The following is a 23,874-nucleotide window of genomic DNA, read 5'->3' as shown; positions in this document are numbered from 1 at the left end:
CCCACCCCATGCAGTGGCCAAGACACATAACAGAAGTGGCGGCTGCAGGTCCAGGACAAGGGAGATATGCTGGTGAGACAGAAGACCCCAGGGTAAGTCTGGTCATGGGAGAAACTTCTGTCCCACAGTCTCGAAGTGCAAGAGCTGGGAAGGTGCCCACAGGATAGGGAACCTGGGCATTTGCCAAAATTAATCAAGTCCTCTCCAGCCCATGCCCACTGGAAGGGACAAGGAAGCCACAGCCACAGCCCGTCCCGTGACCCCCAGCAGATTGCAGTGATGGATTTAGGACACACGTAAAGTAAATGCCAGAAAAGGTACTCACAAAGCTAGATGTTTTGGCAATAGAGACGCCCAGGAAATACCTCCCAGTTCTGAGCTCAGTGTTCTGCTCACAGGCAGCAACGTCTGTGACCATGAACCTCACAGGCAAGTCCTTGCCTGCAAACCTGCTGTGTGATTTACTTGAAACAAAATATCCTCGGATGTGGGATGTGCATGCAAAGACTCCTCTGCCTGCCTGCCTTCCCTTCCCAAGGCCAGCACCACCCCAGGCTCTTTACAAGCTGCTGTCAAGATGCTAAAGGGGGATTAATTTCTCACCCAAAGCCAGGAAAGCTGTGCTGCCCAGCTTGCACAGGCCCGGGCAGTTACAGCTGTCCAGGTGGCCAGGCCCAACAGCACTTAGAAGCCACATACAGAAGGTCCCCAGGGCAACGAGTAGAGGTGTTACCACCACAATTCAACACCACTTCCTGCTTTCTCTCAGTTCACACCAGGATTCACTTGGACTTGGACAGAGCTCCAGAGAGCACATCCACAGTCACTTTCTTTGCAAATCTCCTCCCTGGGCCTCAAGAAGCCCGTGTGCACTCTCAGCTCCAGCCTCCTGGCCCCCACTGACCCGGATGGCCAGCAACATCTCCAGAGACATCACACAGCTAGTGGGCCTTGCCCAGAGTGGAGATGAGAAGTGGTAAAAATGAAAGATGGCAATCATTCCTGTCCAAGTACAGGGCGGAGGCTCCCTCTGGGAGGGAAGGGGCCCCAAGGGTGGAGGTGAGTTCTTAATGATGGTGATAGTCGTGGGGTGTCCTGCAATCCACTCCCTGCATCCTGCCTCCTAACTTATGTATACGTTACAATGTTCTTTTGCATGATTCAAATATAGTTTGAGTTTTTTAAGATTTTATTTATTTATTCATGAGAGACACACACAGAGAGAGGCAGAGACACAGGCAGAGGGAGAAGCAGGCTCAATGCAGGGAGCCTGATGCAGGACTCAATCCCAGGACCCCAGGATCATGCCTTGGGCCAAAGGCAGGCACTAAACCGCTGAGCAACCCAGGGATCTCCTAGTTTGAGATTTAAGTAAATAGCCCCAATGAGGGATGCCTGGATGGCTCAGCAGTTAAGCATCTGCCTTTGGCTCAGGGAGTGATCCTGGAGTCCTAGGATCGAGTCCTGCATCAGGCTCCCTGAATAGAGCCTGCTTCTCTCTCTGCCTATGTCTTTGTCTCTCTCTTTGTCTCTGTTTCTCATGAATAAATAAATAAAATATTAAAAAACAAAAAAACAAAAAAAACAAGGGCAGCCCCGGTGGCTCAGCAGTTTAGCCCCACCTTCGGCCTAGGGTGTAGTCCTAGAGACCCAGGATCGCGTCCTACGTCAGACTCCTGGCATGGAGCCTGCTTCTCCCTCTGCCTTTGCCTCTCTCTCTCTGTGTGTCTTTCATGATTAAATAAATAAAATCTTAAAAACAAAAAACAAAAACAGCACCAATGAAATAAAACTTATAGTTACCCATATTTACAAGCCATTGTAGGCTAGTGACTGATAAGTCACTAAGGCAAAATAAGTCTCCCCTCAGGACTTCTCCCCTGATCAGGGGCAATGGCATTCCTAACGTAAAGACTCAAGGCTGTGGCTTCTGGCCATGAGTTGAGAGGACAAGAGTCTGGCATAGGGTCAATGGGCTCACCCCCCGGCACCAGCTTGAGGCATCCTGAGGAGGTCTCCTGTGCTCCTCAGGCCCACCTGGGTAGCAGGTTGGCATGGGACCTGCCTTGTGCAGAGCACAAGGCAGGTGCCCTAGCTGTCCTGGAACCGCCAGCCAGGATCCTCACCAAGGAGCAGAGGAGACCCTCGCACAAGGGCCTGCTCACTCGTTCTAAAACCCGGCACCTGTGAGCTCAGCTGCCTAGCTCCCACAGGTGACAGGAGAGGCAGGGAGGAGACATCATGAGAAGGGGGTCAACAGAGGTTCCCCTATATGGGGCAGAAGGCTTGTCCTTCCTGGAGGGCCTGAGGATAGCACTGAAGAAAAGTTAAACTATACTTACACTCTGCCGTTGGTAATGGTGGGAAAGGAAGTACGGCAGAGAAAAATCTCTACCTGAGCTGCTGTGAACACACCACGGGCATTGGAAAGGGTGCCTTCAGCTATCCAAAAATCTCAGGATACAAAAGACCTTCTCTGAACACTCCGGGAAGCAGAAAAGAGGTTTTGTTTGTTTCTAAACCACTGTTTTGTTTAAAGAGGAAAAAGGACAGAAAATATGTGCAGAAGGTCAGAGACAGGCCCCTCTCCCGGGGACAGAGAGCCCAACCCCGCCTTAGCTGGGCCAGCCACCTGCCCTATCCACTTCCTCATCCATGTCCTGCTGTCACACGTTATCCTGTTGTACTGTACACATTTGTTCCAGATGTGACTTAGGTGCACACAACTTGCATCAGGTTTGTTGTACTTCCTTCTGGTCCTTGCCATCTTTATGTTAAACAAAGACACAGCGTGGCCACAGTGCAGTCAGGACATGTCCACTCTGGCCTGACAGACAGGGTACCCAGCACTCCCGAGCCTCAGGCTGGCTTCCCTGGACCTCCTGCTTCGCCTGCACTGGCAGCACACGCACCCAGGCATCATCCCAGGTGGGCACATAAGGAGGCTTCCCCCATACTATTATATTGATAAGCATCGTTTAATACAGCATAATTATTTCTGCATCTTGAACTCTATCCTCAAAATAAATCCTAGAAATAGGGTTACTGGGTCAAAACATTTTTATACCTCAAAAGACAAGCCTTCAACAAACTCAGACATCACTTAAGGGCTACAGTGAGAAGGCAATTGACCCACCCTAACTGGGTCAAGAGAATGGGGTCCCAGAGTGATCAAAATGGAGAATGGCTGGGGAAAGACTCCCCAATCTCCTAGGGCAACTTAATCTTGTAAATCCACTCTGCGCCTGCCTGTGCCCCTTTCAAAGAAGCAGAGAGAACTGGCCTGGGCTCCATGCTCATCTCTGACACAGGCAGATGACAGCGGGGGGCTCAGGAAAATTACGTCCTGCACAGTCACTGTGCTGGAACCGGTCTGGGCCTGACTCCTGAGTGAGGGTGGGGACCCTGGGACCTCAAGGTGTCAAGGAACTGGAAAGCCTCTTGGAGGGGCAGACTGGGAAACAGCCTGGAGGCGGAACTGGTTCAATCAGCCACCAAACACCTGCCGGGTGTGCTTCTCTGCCAGAGAAACTAGAAACAATACCGAAGCTGATGGCCTCTTCGCCCCAAGATAAAGGTTTTACAGAAAAGCCAAAGCAGTAAGATAAGTTAGAAAAGCCACCCACACATGCCTTAACGGTCATCAAGAAGCACAAAGGCAGACAGTTGGCCAAGAATCAGCCCAGACCCCGCTTCTACCCGCCGAGCCTCCCCTCACAGCCGTGGAGGGCCCTAGGAAAGACTACTTGGTGGGAAAGGGCTCCCTGCTGCTCAACAGCAGATGCATCCACACCATGGGGTTCTGGACCTCATCCCTCCACTCGGGTGGCCTGGACAATCTGGACCACAAGAGATTTCATCACTGATCATCTTCCACACTGATCCGTAGCTGTGGGCGACAGTCAGGCTCCTGACGTTTTCCCCCCACCCACTGGCTAGGGACTGCAGTGGGTCCCACGGCACCTGGTCTAAGGCCTGTCCACTCCCAATTCAGCCTGGGGGCTTCCCTCACAAACAGAGCCAGAACCCGCCAGCCTCCAAGCTCTGAGGCCAGGCTGAGGGTCATCAGTCCCCCTCCACTGCCCTGCCACCCCAAACCTGCAGAAGCCAAGCCAGTCAGCCTGGTCCTTTCCCGGATCACGTGCATCTCAACATTCCAGGTAGGAATGACAAAATGCTCCCAGAAACCCACTGCGAAAACAGGGCAAGCCGATGCAATTCACGATGGAGCTCAACTGCCCCTTTACCAGCAATTAAGGCCATAAAGCAGTGCTAATTCTGTATTTTAAAATCCACTTTCTGTTCTAAAGCTCCCAGGGTTCCCCAGACTTCAACAATTAATTGCTCCATCTGTAAACTTTACTCGTTTCTAAACACATTTACAGAACACAAACACAGACAGAGCTGGATGCATTTTCGGGGCACAAAGCAGCTCATCGGAGCAGGAGGCCTGGGGGCCGAGCCCAGGTGCTGGCCAGGAAGGAGTAGGGCGGCGGGGGCAGGCGCAGGGAGCCCTGCACTACGGCTCAGGCAGCTCGGGCGGCTCAGGCAGCTTGGGCGGCTCACGACTTGCAGCAAACTGTCTGCCGACCTCATGGGCCCACATTCCTCACCAGCACGAGACTCTGCTGAGAAATGCACTCCGGCACGCCTGGGGGAAGGAATTTCCACAGGGCCTCAGATGCAGAGACCTGACCCCAACTAGTGGAATGTCCGACCCCGTCCGACCCGGGTCGCGCCTGCTCCCGCCCATGGACAGGACAGGTTCCCGACATTCCTGGAAAAGGAGGCTACACTGCTCTGACCCGACACTCCCTCAGGGTGACAAACAACGGAGGTCAGGGACAAGTAAACACACGTGGCTTGGAAAGACCAGGAATGACGTGGCCCCCGAGGGCGCTGGCACTGGGAATGCCCCTGCCTTCTGGGGAGCACACAACCAAGCTTCAGAACTGGCATGTCTTCACTTCAGACAACTTTAGCAGCAAACAGGGGACTTGGCAGGGCACAAGCATCTTCTGCCCACCACCTTGCCTCCCTGAGTGTCCCTGCCTTTCAGACAGGGCCCTGCGGGTTAGCCTGGGAGCAGCAAAGAGCCATTCCCTCGCAGGGTGACCACAGCAATGCCAAACCTACAGAGCAGTAGTAGGCCCTGCCACCACCTGAGTCACATGCATCAGGGCGGGCACAGAGTTGCTGGGGATGCTGTCCCCAGAAGGTGACTGTAGCACAGGAGGCAGGGGCCATGGCTGCTACTTTAGACAGCACAGTCCACTCAGACAGGAAAGTGACAGACTTAAGGTCACAGAGACAGTGAGTCAAGAGGCCACAGTGTGAGCCCAGCTCATGGGATCCGAGGCAGTAAGGTAAGGCGGACCTCAGCAGGATGCCACAAGGACCAAAGCAAGCTGTTGCCACTCTGTGTAGGACACCACGAAAAGTGGAGTGTGGGTACTGCCCTCGCCCAACCCCCAGGGGCCACGAGACCTTGCAGGCGGCTTCCAGACAGAACAGAAAATCAGAAAAGCTGACAGCTCCTGGGAAGGGCCTGCCCTGCCTGATGCCAGGCCAGGGAAAGTAGGCAGCAGAGGTGTGGCTTGGCGCACAGCACAGACAGGAAGAATCAAAGGGCAGTCCCACCACAGAGGCCAAGCGGCCTAGCTCCTGCCCTGATGCTGTCCATCCTGCAGTCTGACCGAGGCCTAGACGAGGGCAGCCCTGGCTCACTCGGTCAGGACAGAATGACTCCACATTTCTAGAGAGAAATCAAATGGGTCAGACAGAGGCTGGCTCTGGGTCGGGCATCTGAGGCCAGGAGGGATGTGGGGACAAACACCTGACCCAATGAACTTAAGGTGTTTTCACAGTGGGTGTGGAGCAGGAGGGCAGCAGGCAAAAAGCTTCACTTTGCTCCCCAGAGGGGCCCCAAGAGCTTTCAAACCCACAGGTGTCGCTGCCCCATGGCACCATCCCAGCTCTAGACAACAGGAACACCAGAGGGACCCAAAGTGGGGGCACATGCAGAGAAGCACCCCCCCCAAAACCTAGCAAAGGTGATGCCAGGGGTCAGAGAAGGGCCCAAATGTTTAACCTCTCAAACTTGAAAGAGCAAAGAACAGAAAACAAGAGAGCACTAGCACCTTTCAGGATACCGTGCCTGGTAGACACACGTCGCCACCACCATTAGGTGGTGCCATCACCAACTCCCTTCCCCACTGAGGAAACCTAAGACCAGCCACTTCCTGAGAGTCAGGGCTGGGCTGTAAATCCCACAAGGGGCACCAAAACACCTCGGGAACACAGCCACTTGTAGGTCAGACACATGAACTAGGAGGAAGGTGCTGGGCCTGAAGACAGACACCACTCCCCTGGGGACAGGACTGCAGATGTCATAGTGGCCCTGTGGCTGAGTCACCGCTGAGTCATGGAGCAACCAGACCTCAACACTCACACTCACACACTCCGGGCAGAGGAGTGGCACAAAAGCCTAGGGCCAGAGACCCCTCTTGCTCCATAATTTCTAAGCCAGAGGCAGGAAAGGAGATAAGAAAAAAGAAAGGCCTCAGAAAAGTAAGGACAGATTCCAGCCTTTCCCTTTTCCCTCTCCGAGGTGGAAGACAGGAGAGAAACCAGGGCACTACACTGGACACACAGGCTGCTTTGAGCCACGGCGCCATCTGCTGGACCCTTGCAGAAAAGCAACCGGGTCCCTGCTCAGGCAGCAAGGCCGGGCTGGAAGGCCAGCAGAGCCACCCTGCGCGGCTCCCCAGCCAAGAGAAACCTCTACAGGCCGTGCTGGATGGCCCAGACTCCCAGCCGGAGCCATGCTCCAGACAACCACAGGCAGCAGAGGCCACTAGGAGGGTATCCACAGATGGGGCGCCAGTGCCTCTCCCATCACTAGGCTGCATCTCAGCCCTGCCCCCAGCAGCATGGCTGGAGAAGGGCTTCCAGTAGACCTGGATCAGAATGCAGCCTGGACAAGCACAGAAGATTCTTCAGCCCTATGAGCCTCCCTCAGGACTTGGGGGCTCAGGGTGAGATGGCCACAGGGTTCTGGAGAGTCCCACGCAGCACCTAGCACAGCCCTCTAGAGGGGGGGTGCTCTTCTTCCCTCTGGACACAAACTCCAATTCTGCCCCTGCTGGGGTCCAGCTTGCACTACTCAGCTGCAGCACCTCCCAGAGCCTCCGTTTCCCCATCTATATATTAGGTCTAACGGCATGTATCTCCCAAGAGTTCTGGGAGGCTTGAACAACAGAGGAATAACTCAGAGTGCTGGCACAAAAGGAGTACTTGCGAACAGGGTGACAGCACAGCCCCCAGCATCTAAGATGGGGGCCCAGAACAGAGGCTCAAAGGAGGTTTGCTGGAGGAGCACACAAGGGCAGCCACAGGCACAGGATTCTCAGCACTGTGGACTGGAGGATGCCCTTAATGCCCCTGAGCCAGCACCAGGCACCCAGTGGGCCACACCATGGCCAGAGCCTGTGCCAGATGCCAGGACACAGGGACACAGGGACTGGTGCAGCTTCTGCCCAAGTAACCCACTGAACCAAGGCCAGCTCCAGGTCTGGTCTCAGGTGTCACACTCCAGGCGGCAGCCATGACCACTGCCCATGGGGGCTGCCAGTGACCCCAACCCTGCACCAGTTTTGTGCTCATAGTGCAAAGATGCACCAGGAAAGCAGAGCTATCACATGCCAGTCCTCAAGCCTCATTACCTGACGAGGCTGCAAAGAACATGATCATGTGTGCTACGCTCACTAAGAAAGAGGCAGATGGGTATAGTCCGAGAGGTCAGGGGAGGGAGCTCCCAGCCCAGTAGGGGCTGCACCTGAGCAGGCCACTAAGATGAGCTGTGAGGATGCAAACAGGCTACTGGCATAAAAGGTATACAGACAGGGATGTTGTAAACAGAACCAAAAGTGAAAAAGAGAAGCTTAGAGCAGGGACTGGCATCTCAGTGCCAAGTCTGATCAGCTGGCCTGGAGCACTGTGTTGAGAAGGATTTTTTTTTTTTAATTTTTATTTCTTTATGATAGTCACAGAGAGAGAGAGAGAGAGAGAGGCAGAGACACAGGCAGAGGGAGAAGCAGGCTCCATGCACCGGGAGCCCGACGTGGGATTTGATCCCAGATCTCCAGGATCGCACCCTGGGCCAAAGGCAGGCGCGAAACCGCTGCGCCACCCAGGGATCCCCGAGAAGGATTTTGAGGATCAGAATTAGCTTCATCAGCTAGTGATGCCTACATGGGGAAGGAAACATCCAGACCCTCTCTTGTCAAAAGCACAATCTCTGAACTGTGTGGTCACTTCAGACATTCTCCGTTGCTGAGAAGGTTCTTATGTACACGGTGGGAAAACCCGCGACACCCAAAGCTGGTTGCTGTCTCTGCAGGCCTAGGAAGTGAGGAACCACTGGCTCTCAGCACCAGGAGGGAGCCAATAGGCCAGTCCAAGCCCCTTCGGGCAGAACACGTCCAGCAGGGAAGGTGTCAGCTTCCCAAAGCTGGAGCCCCCAGGAACATGGTGACCTACTTCAAAGTCAGTGAGGGTGATAAGAGTACCGACAACTCTTCCCAGTGGCTCATAGGTCCTTAAAAAAAAGGGGGGGGGGGGAAATCTTAGCATCAATCCACAGAAACAGAAAATGGAATAGAGGCCCCCAGGGGCTGGGGGACGGGGGAAGGGGGAGTCAATGTTTCACAGGGGACAGTTTCAGTCTGGGAAGATGCAAGAATCTGGAGCTCAACAGTGCTGATGGCCACACAATAACATGAATGTGCTCAAAGCCCCATGAATGTGCACTAACACTGCATTGACCTCGGAAATACTGTGCACCCCGTTCCAGACGACTGTACTACCAAGTACCTCAGTGCAGCAAGTGTCACAATATTGCAAGCCACATGATCACAATACATGCTTGGCTTCCCAGCACATAAAAGTTATCTTTATACCGTAGCCTGGTGAGTGTGCAATGGCATTATGTCTAAAAAACGATGTACATGCCTTAATTAAAAAATACTTTATTGCAAGGCACCTGGTGGATCAGTTGTTTAAGTGTCTGCCTTTAGCTCAGGTTATGATCCCGGAATCCCTGGATCAAGCTCCAGGTCAGGCTCCCAGGGAGCCTGCTTCTCCCTCTGCCCATCCTCCTGCTCATGCTCTCTCTCGCTCTCTCTTGCAAATAAATAAAATCTTTTAAAAAAATACTTTATTGCTAAAAAATGCTAACCACTAAGTGAGTTTCCACAGAGTCGTAACTACTGATCATGGGTCACCAGAAGAAACATAACAATGAAAAAGTTTGAAATGTTGCAAGAACTGCCAAAATGTGACACAGAGACACATAGCAAAGCCATTGGAAAAAGGACACTAAACTTGATGCAAGGTTGTCACAAACCTTCAGTTTGTAAAAGAACAAAACACAGCATCTAAGAATAAAGTACAACAGAGTCAGGTATGCCTCTATACTTTAAAATGGTCAAAACTGGGCAGCCCGGATGGCTCAGCGGTTTAGTGCCACCTTCGGCCCAGAGCATGATCCTGGAGACTCAGGATCGAGTTCCGTATCGGGCTCCCTGCATGGAGCCTGCTTCTCCCTCTCCCTATGCCCCTCCCCCTTCTTGTGCTCAAGTGCTCTGTCAGATAAATAGATTAAAAAAAAATTCCTCTCTTATTTAAAAACTAAAAAAAGGGAAAAGAAAAAGAAAGAAACATCTTTGCACCTCAAAGAGCTTCAGCCCAGGGGAGGAAGGTAGAGAATGCCAATCTAGAAGATCTCTTCTCACGCAGGCTGCAGAGAAGGCCCACTGCCCATCAACCTGCATGATGGTTCCCGCCTGATAAGCTGCCTTAGGTCAAGCTAAAACAGAGTTGAGTAATCTGATATTGATCGTTTAAGCCTTCAAAACCACCCCTTGCCTGGCTTCCCCAGTGTGAGCTGGAAGCTCAGGAATCCCAAGAGTCTGCATTTGATACTCACCACTGTCACACAGTCTCGAGGAGTGGGAGGATCCGTGGGGTGCTGCAGAGGTGCACAGGCCACACAGTCCACACAAGCCGTGGCATCTGGAGTGTTTCACCAATGGGGAGCCTATGAACACCACCTCCCACAAACCTCAGGCTGACCCAAGCACACCATTTCCTGTTGGAGGGGACAATAAGTGCTTACCTGGCCAAAGGTATATTTGGCCACTTGTTTAGTTAACACAACCCCCAAGTGCGATCTGGGTTTGCAAAAGTCTATAAGCTTTTAGCAGATAAGTGAAGCACTCAGGTTGACACGTGGCAGTCCCTGAGGCAGTTCCTCAGAGCCATCACTCAAAGCCCATTTGGCTGTATTTTGCACACAAACCAACCAGCTTTGATATCTGAGTTCTTAAAACAGGGTAAAGGACACGTGGCAGGTTTAAAGGAAGCTTTGGGTTTACAGGGGCAGTGGAGGAGGTATTAAACTCATGATAGCAATCTGAAGCAATGGTGAACACAACAGGCAGGAAAAACCAGGAGGAAAAGAAATAGCTTCAGGATAGCTGATATGGTGTGCCCACTGACTAGGAGCATCAGCCCAGACTCTCACCACTGAGCACACCAATGAGCATACAGCGAAGGCACACTGGTCCCGAGCTTTCCTCTTCCCCTCCCCAAAGAAAACCAACAGAAAAGTAAGGGATCTGCAGAGCCAATCACAGACAAGGATATGGCCTGGTGATAAACTCACCAGACAATGCTTGGTGGGAACAAACAAGACCCAAGTGTGGGCCACAGGAGGGCCATCCTCACCCAGGAAACCAGGAAAATGTGAAAGTCCAACAATATCAAGGATTGGGACAAGGACATGGGGCAGGAACTCTCACACCCTGCTAAGGGAAGCGGGTCTTGGGAGAATTGCTTTGGAGAGCATTTTGGCATCTTCTTGAATACACACTGAGTGAATGCGTTCACTTCTAGGAATCTGTGTATCTGCACATGGGGAAACCTATATGAGAATGTTCATGAGGATAGAGGAAACATGGGAAACAACCCAGATACCCATGAGCACAACAGAAATACAAAATGTAACAAATCCATATGAAGGACTGGCACACACAGTCCTCATCAGGAATGAAGTGGCCCCAGTGAATAGCAACAACAAATCTCAAACCCATGTCAGATGAAAAGCACAGGTCGAAGAAAAAAAAAAAAAAAAAAAGCACAGGCCACAGAGCCATGCACAGTATTAGACATCTGTGGACGTGACAAATGCCCAGAAACAAAGCCCCCTAGGGATGTATTTCGGGGGATGCCTGGGGATGTATTTTGGGGATTTGAAAAGCAAACTCATACTGGAGGATTCAGCAAGTCAGAGCAGCTTCCCTTTAATCAATACATCATAATCTTGGGATCCCTGGGTGGCACAGCGGTTTGGCACCTGCCTTTGGCCCAGGGCGCGATCCTGGAGACCCGGGATCGAATCCCACGTCGGGCTCCCGGTGCATGGGGCCTGCTTCTCCCTCTGCCTATGTCTCTGCCTCTCTCTCTCTCTCTCTCTCTCTCTCTCTGTGACTATCATAAATAAAAATAAAAAATTTTAAAAATTTTTAAAAAAATACATCATAATCTTTTATTTCTTTTTTTTTTTTTTTTTAGACTTCTTAAAATAAACTTCTAAGGGAATGCAGAAAAAGCCAGACCTGAGGTTGCATGTCGATGGTGGGCGCCAGGGGTTGGGCAGGGGCTGGGCAGGGGCTGGGTGGTCAGTGCTAATGCAGCAGAACCTCCATTTGGGAAAACGAAGCCTGTGGGTAGAGGGCGGGGGGGGGGGGGGGGCTGCACAACAGTGGGCATGTGCTCACTGCCTGTACTGCACACTTAGAACCAGTTAAAATGGGAATTGTGTTATGTGTATTTTACCACCATGGAAAAAGAATGCAAGGCTGTAAAAAGAATGAGTAAGACCTGTAGGAACGAAATTCCTACGTATTATCATACAAAAAAGTAAAAGCACATATAAGAAGGGGATAGGAGAAAATACTGTTTATTTGTGCAAAAAATATGGAAAGAATAACCAAGAAGTGATGAGACCAGTTGTCTGAGGTGGGGTGGTCTCGAGGTAGAGGCAGGGAGGAGTGGATGGCACTTCTCCAAGCACACCGTTTGATAGAGCTCTGACCCTGAGAGCCACTGTGAGGCTTCACGTACCAAAACACCAGACAAATAAAATCTACCAGGATGTAGTGCAACTGCAAAATGTGTTATAATGCAGGAATAAAGGAAGCCTGACTGCATTACAAATGAGCAACATGACCACACTGAAGGGGATGGGAAGCAAAAAGCAATTCTCAGTAACTCTGGAAGACAGGGTACCACGAGGATCAGACAAGAGTGTGAACACATATTATCCTCCAGGCAGTGAGCTGGCGATTCTAAAGCTGACTCAGGTGTGCACACTAGGATGGAATGAACCAGCAAACACACTGTGGATGGCAAGAGCCAACAGGGAGGGATGTCATGAAGAAGGAGAGGAGGTCTGCAGGAAACCTGGGATATGAGCTGGGGATGAGAGGGCATCAGTATGAACTCGTTTGTAACATAGATGCCAATGGGTGATATTGAAACACAGGTGTGGGGGGTGGGCGGTGGGGGGGTGGGTGTGTGTGCACGTGTATTCACACACATGAATTTCCTACTCTGTCCATGAGGTGGCCTGGAGGCAAGGACACCCCAGCAGCAGTGAGCACACCCAGCATCCAACCTTGGTTTCTAATTCCACCCTCCAATAAAAGGAGCCAGGCTCCATGAAGAAATAGTTTATTCCAGGGCTGGGCCTGGAATGTCTGCTATTGACAGAAAGTAAGAAGTGCTCAAAAAAGGAAGGGGTATGTTGCAAGAGCATAGGACCCAGTCTGAAAGAACACCCCCCATGGCCAAAACTGACCAATCTGTGTAACCTCATGAATAACGTGAGCATGATGAAAACCCCCTGAATAAGTAAATATCCATGAGTCTGTACTCTTATAAAGAAATACTAAAAAAAAAAAAAAAAAAAAGAAATACTAAATAAGCAAATGTGGAGAAGGGACAGATTCTTTCTCACAGCACAGTTCCCATTAATAAATCTAGGAAGAATGAAGGAAACTGAAAATTGTCATTAGCCAAACATCAAATTAATAATTGTCACTGGCAAGATCCATCCATGGACCCCTAAAATCAGTAGGCAAAACTCTCACAGAAAACAAGATTGCAGACTCTCAAGATGCTTGTTAATTAGAAAGGGAGTAATGGGGGCACCTGGGTGGCTCTGTCAGTCGGGCATCCAACTCTTGGTTTCATGATCTTTTTTTTTTTTTTTTTAATTCTTATTTATTTATGATAGTCATCACAGAGAGACAGAGAGAAGCAGAGACATAGGCAGAGGGAGAAGCAGGCTCCATGCACCGGCAGCCCGACGTGGGATATGATCCCGGGTCTCCAGGATCGCGCCCTGGGACAAAGGCAGGCGCCAAACCGCTGCGCCACCCAGGGATCCCCTTGGTTTCATGATCTTACAGTCATGGGATGGAGCCCTACGTCAGGTTCTGTGCTCAGTGGGGAGTTGGCTTCAGATTCTCTTCCTCTCCCTCCCGCTCACTCTTTCCCTCTATGTCTAATAAAGAAATAAAATCTTACCCCCCCAAAAAAGGAGGGGAATAATGTGACCTTACATCTGAGAAGCCTGCAGACACCAGTAAGAAGACATGACAACACCATGTGTGCCCGGCACAGCACACTAAGGACATGGTGTCACCTCTGTGGATTTCTGGTCCAAACTCATGGACATTCTACCAAATACCTGGCCAGTGCTCTTCAAAAGTGTCAAGGTCATGAAAAAGCAGGAAAAACAGGACTGTCACAGACCCAAGAAGGCTACAGGGAGGTGACAACTAATATGATGAGGCGTTCTGCATCAAATCCTGGGGACAGAAAAGGTCCAGGGAGGGCACTGAGGACAGACGAGTGTCTGCAGGCTGACTGCAGTGCGCACTGTTACCCCTCATCCAGAGAACAGCACCGTGGGGACATGGGGCTTTCTTCTTCAGAGCTTCAACTACGTAGACATTAAACGTGTCGCAGAGGGAGTGCCCAGGAGGCAAGGCACTGAGGTGAAAGTGACAGGAAGCTAGACTTTGTTCTCAGGCCACCTCTGCAGGCATTTTTTTAAGTCCATGATATTAGCTGCTGGGCTTTGCAGGAAGCCTGAGGAAGAAGCAGCCACTAGGTCGCCAGCCACCACCCTCACCGCACCCCCAGCTACTCACCTTCGGAGCAGGGACTGCTGCAGGCTCTTGCAGGTGGCCAGGGACTCCCCGGTGAACATGTGGCACACAACAACGTGCAGGCAGCGGGCCATGAAAGCCAGCACAGCCTCAGGCTGGAGCGTGCCGCTGCGGGAGACCAGGCAGAGGCGCTGCAGCGCAGAGCACTGGCTGAGCGCCTGGAAGAACTGGGCGTTGGCGCTGAAATAGGGCTGTTCCAGCCTGCGGGGGGGAGAGGAGAGTGAGACCCGTGTTGCGGCCAGGCGCAGGGGCCTCCTGGGCTAGGGCACCCCCAGGCACATCCTTGGGAGCTGCAGAGGGCCTCTACCAGTTGTCCCCACGCTGGTCTACACCATAGTCCCCTGGAGCACTGGGAGAGCACTCAGACACTGGGGTCTTCCCAGAAGATCCTGAGTTGGGGCAGGGTGTGTGGGGGGGAACCTGGTAGGCTAGCTCCTGTACAGACCCCAGCCACGTCACTGCTCAGAGCCTAGAGACCACCACGTCTGCTGCAGAGCCCACTCAGTACCCCAACCACCTCAAATGAGAACCTGCTGGGCAGGGGGCAGAGAGACATATTTAGATACAGTCCCTGCCACCCACCACTGCTCGTCTGTGATAAATGAAGAAACGCCAAGGGACAGGGAGGGAATCTGAAGGTTGGGGCAGGAGAGGTGCCCAAGCCAGGTAGGAAGGGTGAGGTGGTCCCGGGCAGATCCACAGTCCTCTGGTGGGAAGCGGAGAGTAAGAAGAGCTAGGACTTCAGCTGCAGACAAGAGACTGGCGAGATCCACCCAGGTCAGATTGGCTTTAGAAAGACAGGAAGAAAAAAAAAAAAAAAAAGAAAGACAGGAAGAGATGGCAAAAGCCATACTGGCCACTGGGCAGGAAGGTGTGGAGTCTGCACTGACACTCCAGCCAGGGACAAGCAGGGCCCAGAAAAGCAGAGTGGAGGACAACATTCCAAACCCTTCCAGAACTTTCTGTGCACCCAGAAGAGCCTAGAGGACGGAGCAGTTTGGAGGGCAGAGCGATGTTGTAGGACACAGCTGGAGGTGCTGAGGAAAACTGATGGGGCAGTCAAGCACCAGCTGGGAACATGGCTGTGGAACCAGCAGATACCTGGATTTGTGGCAGGACCCTGGGCCACAGGAGCCCTCCAGAATGAGAGCCAGTGGAAGAACAGAGGGCTAGGGGAAGCCAAGAGGATTCTAGAAGCTGCCAGGAGAAGGGCCAAGAACCAGGAGAATGAAGAGGGGAGCTGGTGGGAGCTGTGTCCCCCCACCCCAACAGATACATGACAGTCCTAACCCCTGGCACCCATAAATATACTTTACTTGGAAACAGTCTACAGATGCAATCGCATTAGAACAAGGTCATGCTCAACAAGGGTAGCTCTAATCCAGCAGCCGGTTCCTTACACGAAGGCCAGAGGCACAGCAGTGCAGGAGCATATAGGGAGAGCACCATGTGACGACATGTCAGAGATCAGAGTGACATGTCCACAAGCCAAGGAATGCCAACCACTGCCAGAAACCACCAGAAGCCAGGGGACACACCTGGCACAGGCCCCCATCAGAGCCTCCAGAAAGAACCCTGCTAACACCTGGACCTAGAACTTCTGGTCTCTGGAACTGTGAGAGAAATCACTTGTGTTGTAGTGGCTGTGAGGGCAGCCCCAGGATGCTAGCATAGAAGCCAAGGAGAGGTGGAGATGAAGACCCAAACATTCGTGGAGGTTTTGTAGAGGTTTTTCTCTGGTAAGTTACCCAGAAACCCAAGACCATCCCCCAAAAAACACAAGGAAAGTCATTCACAAAGATTATCCCTGGAAAACAGGGCTTAGACGTCAGAAGCTTCCTTTTTCCATGGCCTTCTGAAGGATTTCTGTCCATCTCCGACATATACAGGTATCACTTGATCCTTTTAAATAGCTTGCTCTATGGGGCAGTGAGTAAAAAAAACAAAAACAAAAAAAGCGTGCTCTGGCTGCCATGGGGTGGGGGGTATCCCCAGTCAGCTGGCCAGAGCAGCTCCAAAGCCAGCAGCACAGATGGAAGAAGCCAGTGGAAATGCCTGCACAAGGAAAAGGCAGAGCAGGAGCCACAGCCAGATGATGGAGATCTGGGCCCATCTGTGGGAAACTGCAGCTCGGGGGGATGCCTGACAGAGGGCAGAGGCCCATGGGCAACCAAAGCCCGCTGCCTCCTGAAGGCTGGGGAAGGCAAAGGACAAGGTTTGTGAGGAAAGTACTTCCACTCCCCCACCAGGCTTCACCATCTCTGGGTCACCTCCCATCTGACAGACAAAAGGACATCGCACAAGGGTGGCCAGCAAGCAGCAGGCAAGGTTACTTCTCAGGGGTCTCCGTGGCCAATGTTGGACTTCAGGCAGGTGGCAGTAGAGACGCAGACCTCCTCTGAGGGCAGCCAGGCCCTGAGACCAGAGGCAGGCCCATGCCCGGCCAGGCCGCAGCCCCCACTGCAAGGAAGCTGCTGTGTGCTGCTGTCTCCTCCCTCCTTCGGACCCTCTGAGCCTCCTGGAGCCCAGGTGTTGTGTAGACACTCCTGTATAAACCCCATGTCAGACCTGGGATAGTGGGTTGCTCTGAGCCACTGCCCTACCAGCAGCGGACACAGATTCCCCCAGTGGGGCCGTGGCAGTGGGCAAGAAAAGCCTCATGTTCACTCTCCCACCAAAGCAAAGACTCAGAACATGTAAGGGATAAGAAGAGCAGCATCCTGTGGGTCCTGCATCATGAATAAATAAATAAAATCTTAAAAAAACAAAAACAAAAACAAATCACAAGACAAAGGGAGAAAGGATTTTTTTTTTTTTTAATTTTTATTGATTTATGATAGTCACAGAGAGAGAAAGAGAGAGGCAGAGACACAGGCAGACGGAGAAGCAGGCTCCATGCACCGGGAGCCCGACGTGGGATTCGATCCCGGGTCCCAGGATCGCGCCCTGGGCCAAAGGCAGGCGCTAAACCGCTGCGCCACCCAGGGATCCCAGGGAGAAAGGATTTTAAAATGAGGTCTTTGAGGGGCACCTGGGTGGCTCAGTCCATTGAGCATCTGCTCTTGATTTCAGCTCAAGTCATGATCTTAGGGTCGTGAGATCGAGCCCCACATTGGGCTCCATGCTCAGTGCAGTCTGTTCGAGATTCTCTCTCCCCTCCCCCTGTTCATGCTCTAAAAATAAATAAATATTTAATAAATAAAACGGGGTCTTTAAAAAAAAAAAAAAACAACCAATGCCAACTGTCTAATAGAACAGCCACTGAACAAAATGTCCCTCAACAATGGAATGTTCTATCCTGAGCTGTCCAGTAGAGGAGCCATCACTCACTGAAAGGTGACTAGTGAGACTAGTTTTTAATTTTACATTCTTTTTTTTTTTAAGATTTTATTTATTTATTCCTGAGACACACAGAGGGGGGGAGACAGAGAGAGAGAGAGAGAGAAAGAGAGAGAGAGAGAGAGGCAGAGACAGGCAGAGGCGAAGCAGGCTCCACACAGGGAGCCCGATGTGGGACTCAATCCCAGGTCTCCAGGATCACACCCTGGGCCAAAGGCAGTGCTAAACCACTGAGCCACCCAGGATGCCCATATTCATTTTTTAAAGTACTCTCTATGGCCAACATGGGTCTCAAACGCACAACGCCAAGGTCAGAGTCACATGCTCTACGGACAGAGTGCCCCTCAATTTTATTTAAATTAGGGACACCCAGGTGGCTCAGCAGCTGAGCGTTTGCCTTTGGCTCAGGGCATGATCTCGGATTCCCAGGATCGAGTCCCACATCAGGCTTCCTACATGGAGCCTGGTTCTCCTTCTGCCTGTGTCTCTGCTTCTCATGAATAAATAAAATCTTTTTTCTTTTTAATTATCTAAATTAAATGTAAGTAGAGGAGCACCTGGCTGGCTCAGTCAATAGAACTTCTGATTCTTGATCTCTGGGTCACAAGTCCAAGCCCCACATTGGGTATGGAGATTACTTTTTTAAAAAATAAACAAACAAATAAGTAAGTAAGTGTAAGTAGAAATCCTAGTAAAGCTCCGGACACTAACATTGTGGGGGGAACTATGGGTCCTTCTGTGATATGATTTCAAAAGCCTCATGTTCACTCTCCCACCAAAGCAAAGACTCAGAACATGTAAGGGATAAGAAGAGCAGCACCTAGCTCAAGGCAGGAGGGAGGCCAGTGACACACCTTTCTGGGCACCAACGCTAGGGAAAGAATCCCCCAGGGGGCCACAGACATCAGAGATATGAAGTAAACGGGTGTTCCACGTCAGAGATATGGAACGCAGGCCATTCTCTGCATGATCTTATTCCCAGATCTCACTGAATGAATTCCATCCTTTTCTTGTTTTTACTTATTTATTCATGAGAGAGAAAGAGAGGGGGAGAGAGAGAGAGAGAGAGAGGCAGAAACACAGGCAGAGGGAGATGCAGGCTCCATGCAGGGAGCCTGATGTGGGACTCAAACCCGGGTCTCCAGGATCATGCCCTGGGCTGAAGGAGCGCTAAACCGCTGAGCCACCTGGGCTGCCCCGAATTCCATCCTCAAAGAAAGAACTCTGAGAGACACATGGGTGGCTTAATTGGTTAAGCGGCTGCCTTCAGCTCAGGTCATGATCTCAGGGTCCTAGGATCCTGCCCCACAGCAGGGAGCCTGCTTCTCCATCTCCTTCTGTATGCACATGGTCTCTCTCTCTAATAAATAAAATCCTTTTTTTTTTTAAGATTTTATTTATTTATTCATGAGAGACAGAGAGAGAGAGAGAGAGAGAGAGAGAGAGAGAGGCAGAAACACAGGCAGAGGGAGAAGCAGGCTCCATGCAGGGAGCCTGAAACAGGACTCTATCCCGGGTCTCTAGGATTAAGCCCTGGGCTGAAGGCAGCGCTAAACCACTGAGCCACTGGGGTTGCCCCAAAAAATCTTTTTTTTAAAAAAGAAAGAACTTGGGACGTCTGGGTGGTTCAGTGGCTAAGCGCCTGCCTTCAGCCCAGGGTGTGATCCTGAAGTCCCAGGATCAAGTCCCACATTGGGCCCCCTGCCTGGAGCCTGCTTCTCTGCCTATGTTTCTGCCTGCCTCTCTCTCTCTCTCTCTCTGTTTTCATGAATAAAATAAATAAAATCTTTTTAAAAAGTGTTTTTAAATTAAAAAAAAGATAGAAAAGAACTCAGAGAGGAGAGAGCAGTGCCTCTAAAAGACACGAAGGTGGCCATCCTAATTCATCCGAAGCAAGGATAAGGTCATAACCTAAGTCACACAAGGCCCAGACAGCAAGCAAAAGTCATTCCCAGTTAGAAATGTGTATTTTTTTGGAAAGTTGACTTAAGAAAATGTCCGAACACACTCTTTCATTCTCTTTCAAAAACAAATAATTCTTTTAAAAGTCCCAGGTGGGCAGCCCGGGGGGGGGGGGGCTCAGTGGTTTAGCGCCACCTTCAGTCCAGGGCATGATCCTGGAGACCCAGGATTGAGTTCCATGTCAGGATCCCTGCATGGAGTCTGCTTCTCCCTCTGTCTCTGTCTCTTCTCTGTCTCTGTCTCTCTGTTTGTCTCTCATGAATAAATAAATAAAATATTAAAAAATAAAATAAAAGTCCCAAGGTAAGCATCCCTTTGCAGACCTGAAAGTGAGAAAATGAGAGGGGAGGAAGTCCAGCACCGGGACCACAATCTCTGGTTTGTCCCTGGGGCATCCAGCAGGAAAGAACAGACATGAGGCGCCCTGGTCACTAGGTGGCGCTGCAGGTCCATGCTAACCAAGGAAGAGCTTGGTTACAAAGCCAGTAAGCACAGGAAAAGTGTGCTGTGTTCACACACGTCTTTAAACAGTTTTCAACTAGCCAACCACTTCCAGGTTCTCCCACTCTGAAGGAAGCCACCTGCAACAGTTGTTTGGGATGGGGCAGTCCTGACCACTCCATCAGCTGCCTGGACAGGGGCTGGCACATCCAAACACCCTGGCTCCCCACAGGGCAGCAGGCTGGCAGCACTGGCAGGTAGGGCGGTGGGATGAGGAAAATTACCCATCAGTTACCTTAGCCTTGGGGGGGCCTCGTGGTCCTGCTCCCTCCCAGCTTGCCTCAACCTTCCAACCAGTGAGGATCTGGCCTCCAAAACCCGCTCCCCAAAAGGTAGCCTGGGCTCCCCAAGGTTCGGTGGGCACAGGAGAGCACCCCCCCCTCCATCTGCCCACACACTCCAGCAGAGCCTAGGCCTCTAGGGCGGTCCTGGGACAGCCTCCAGGGCCTGACTCCAAACCAGCCCTCCCACTTCCGCCCAGACACTGCCCTGGTTCTGAGGTCATGAGCAGCCAGGGTGACTCAGGGTAATGCTTTCCCCTCCCTCCCCCACGAGGCAGGGCTTAATCAGTTTTGGGAAAGAAGGTGCCCTTCTCTGTCTGGCTCGTAATCCTCTCTCTGCGGAGGTGCACCACGAAACACAAGGCACCAGCGGAACAACATGTTCCTTGCACCACCTCCCCACAGGAGCAGCCCTGGCTGCAGGGAGGCAGCTCCCAGCCAGGAGACCCGGCTGCCACAAAGCTCAAATTGATGGGCCTCACCGATGGGGACCATGGTGGCAGCAGCTAGCCAGCCGGGGACCCCGAGGGCTGCCGTCTCAGGGACACTCCACCAGGAAAAGCAGGAGCTGCCCATGAAGGCAGCCCCAGAAGCAGTGTGCCAGCCTCTCCCGGGCTCAAGAGCACCACTTCCTCTCTGTGGCTCCTGCCCACAGCAGGAGGGCACAAGTACCACCTGCTCCTTTCACTCCAGCCTCCCCGGGCTCAGCTTGCCGCAGAAGGCAGGACTCCAGAGGAATGGGGCCATTTGGCCACGTCTTAGAGACCGGTGTCTGTTCTGAACAGGCAGTACCCAGCTCTGATCAGACATGGTTCTCAGAGCCGGTATGCACAGAGAGTCCATTATGAGCGGTGGTCAAGTTCTTGAGCTGACCTACAAAACCCATTTATCCCGGGTCCTCCGGGCCTCCCCAGACACAAAACTCACCACACATGCATGGCCCTGCCCCTGGGGAGGGTCTTGGCCACAAGGATCACATTCCAGCCCTGGAAGCCACTTGGTGACCACTAAATGCTGCTGTGTTACGCTCTTCGATCCTCAATGGCCCTGTGAAGCAGAAGTGCTTCCAGGAGACCACAAACCAGCTCTGTCACCTAGGCAAGTTCCTCAACCCTCTGGGCCCCACTTCCCTCATCTACAAAATGGGACAATAGTATCTCTACTCCTGGCGTTGTTCAGAATGTCAAAGGAGTCAATACCTGTACGCACGGGTAAAGCACCTGCAGCCGTGACAAGTATGCCAGCATCCCAATCCCTTCCGAGAGCTCCCAGAATGCCTCTCCATTCCCTCTGCCACGCTGTCTGTCTCCCCGCAGGCTCCTGCTCAGTCTACTGATTCTTACTTTGCCTTTGGACTCTTGCTGAAGACCCCAGGCCCAGTCTGTAGTCTGCTCAGTTCCACACGCTGGCCAGGGGTCACGGCCTCATAAACTCCAGTATGCACATGTGCAGCCGTGTCACACAGCCTTTCCCTCTCAGCTGATGGCAGCCACATCGGCTCAACTGCTCAGGCCAAAGCCTCCACATCACCTGGACCCACCCTGACCCCCACCAACCCCATGGATTCAATCAATCCACCATCTCTGCAGCTCTTCCTGAATGTCTGATACGGTCTCCTGATGGTGGCCCTGCTCCTGCCCTGGCCTGTTTCGACAGCAGTGTGACCTGCCCTTCTGCTCCCCTCCAGCTACAGAGGCCCCTGGCTGCTCCTGAAACACCCAGCACACCCCATCTCAGGGCCCTGGCACAAACTTGGCTCGTCCAACAAACCTTCCATGCAGATGGGAACGTTCCACATGGGTGCTGTCTGTCATGGCAGCCACGAGTACATGCCATCACTGAGTACCTAAAACATGGCTCATGCCATCGAGACACTGCACACTTGATTTTATTTCACGTTAACTCATTTAAATGTAAGTTGCCTATGATTTATGAACACTGGTGGCTGGTGCCACTCTACCTGGCTGGCTGGGGATGTTCTTCCCAAGTTCTACTCTGCTAACTTTGTGAATTCTTTTCTCAAATCTCAGATTCATGAAGCCCATTCCCTGCCCTCTGGCATCCTTCACCCCACACTGCTTCTTTATCTCCAGCATACTTTACTCTCTAATAAACCACATTCTTCCCTCCGTGCACTGTTGGCCCACTTTCCCACTGGAATGTAAGCTCCCCAGGGACAAGGATCTCTCTGCCTAGAACAGAACCCAACATAACAGGTGCTCACATATTTGCTAGATGGATAAAGAACCATCATGGGGACTGCAGGTGCCAAGCCCTGTTCCATAGGCCTTACACGTACAAATTCCTTTTGTCTTACCAGTCCCACTTTACAGGTAGAGGACCCGGAAGCTGGGTGAGGCGGGGAAGAGGGGACCAGCTTAGACGTCACGCCTGCTCCCCTCTCCCACCGGGCAGGGTGGCAAGCAGTCCAGGGAACTGGGAACATCTGCAGTCTCCAGGTGGTCCCGCAGGCAGCAGACACCAAACGCTCTGGATGTGAGGTGGGTGTTTTGGGGGAGAGATTTCAGTTACTCTGACTTGTTAAATTACGTGATTGTGTTACTTTATTTTACCTTCAACAATTGCCGTTTTTATCCAACACTCACCAACAATGAAAAATGGTGTGACCAAAGTCCAGTCAGAAAAGGCACAAGGATTAACGGGCTGGCAAGAAGGCAAATAAAACCTGCTAGCAAAGATGAGAGATCCAGAAATACCTTGACCTGGAATTTAGTGAAATTAGAGCCTGAATGCTCACTTGGCCTCTCCTAATTAAGAAACATTCAATTCCCAATCACAGACTCTGATAGGTTAGCAGGGTTGCAGACCTGTGGAGTCTTCTGTTTGTTAAATATTGGGATTCTTTTGCAGCTTCCAGTGACATGTGGCCTGCTGACCACGCACTTCCCACCACTTCCTCCAGAAAGGCCAGTGATGTGACAGCAAAGGCATAAGAGGCAGCAACGCGGGACAAGGCACTGGACAGAAAAGAACCAGTGAAAAGAGAGGCGTGGATTCCCAGTGTTGCAGACATGCAGGCAAGAAGTCAGGCGTGGGTGCCTCAGAAGTCAGAAAGGCCCGGCCCGTGTTGGGGGTTGGTGGAGGAGGCTGCCTCCTGTGGTCAAGACCCCTCCTCCAACCCACCCCAGCAGGACAGGTGCTCAAGCCAGAGAAATTAACACAGAAGACCCAATGCAGGCCACAGGGCAGAGGTGGGCAGGATGACAGATGTCAGGACAAGTGAGGAAAAAAGAGCAGGCCTGCATCCTTACTCCTGCAAGCCCCGGGAAGCCAGCAGCCAGGAATGTCCGGCCTATCTGGGCACCCCTGCCTTTGGAGTGGGACAGAGGGTCCCAAAGGGCTTGCAATGGGCACAGCAACTCTACCCATCCAGCGTCCTTAACTGGCTCATGGCATCTTGTATGACCTCTGGGCAAGCTGCAGAAGTTGCTGGGGAGGCCAGAGCCAGAGACCAGCACACGTGGTGACGC

General features: G+C 51.9%; 1 protein-coding gene across 3 annotated transcripts in view; it reads right to left on the bottom strand.

Moving 5' to 3' along the window:
• The window catches only part of FBXL18 (F-box and leucine rich repeat protein 18), a 45,460-nt gene that overhangs the window by 5,383 nt on the left and 16,203 nt on the right, over positions 1–23,874 (bottom strand). The window contains exons 4-5 of one of the 3 annotated variants that reach the window (XM_041749009.1): positions 14,283–14,501; positions 9,989–10,150 (exon numbers count right to left, since the gene is read on the bottom strand). In XM_041749009.1, the coding sequence (XP_041604943.1) occupies positions 9,994–10,150; positions 14,283–14,501 (376 nt within the window). In that variant the 3' untranslated portion in view covers positions 9,989–9,993. Of the gene's footprint in view, positions 1–9,988; positions 10,151–14,282; positions 14,502–22,700; positions 22,874–23,874 lie in introns of those variants that run through there. The other 2 variants (XR_005986830.1, XM_041749008.1) reach the window with 2 other exon arrangements.

The sequence above is a fragment of the Vulpes lagopus genome, chromosome 3 (genome assembly GCF_018345385.1).
Source record: "Vulpes lagopus strain Blue_001 chromosome 3, ASM1834538v1, whole genome shotgun sequence".
NCBI classification, from domain to species: domain Eukaryota; kingdom Metazoa; phylum Chordata; class Mammalia; order Carnivora; family Canidae; genus Vulpes; species Vulpes lagopus.
Note: the sequence above shows the minus strand (reverse complement) of the source record. Positions and strands in the feature narration are given on the sequence as shown.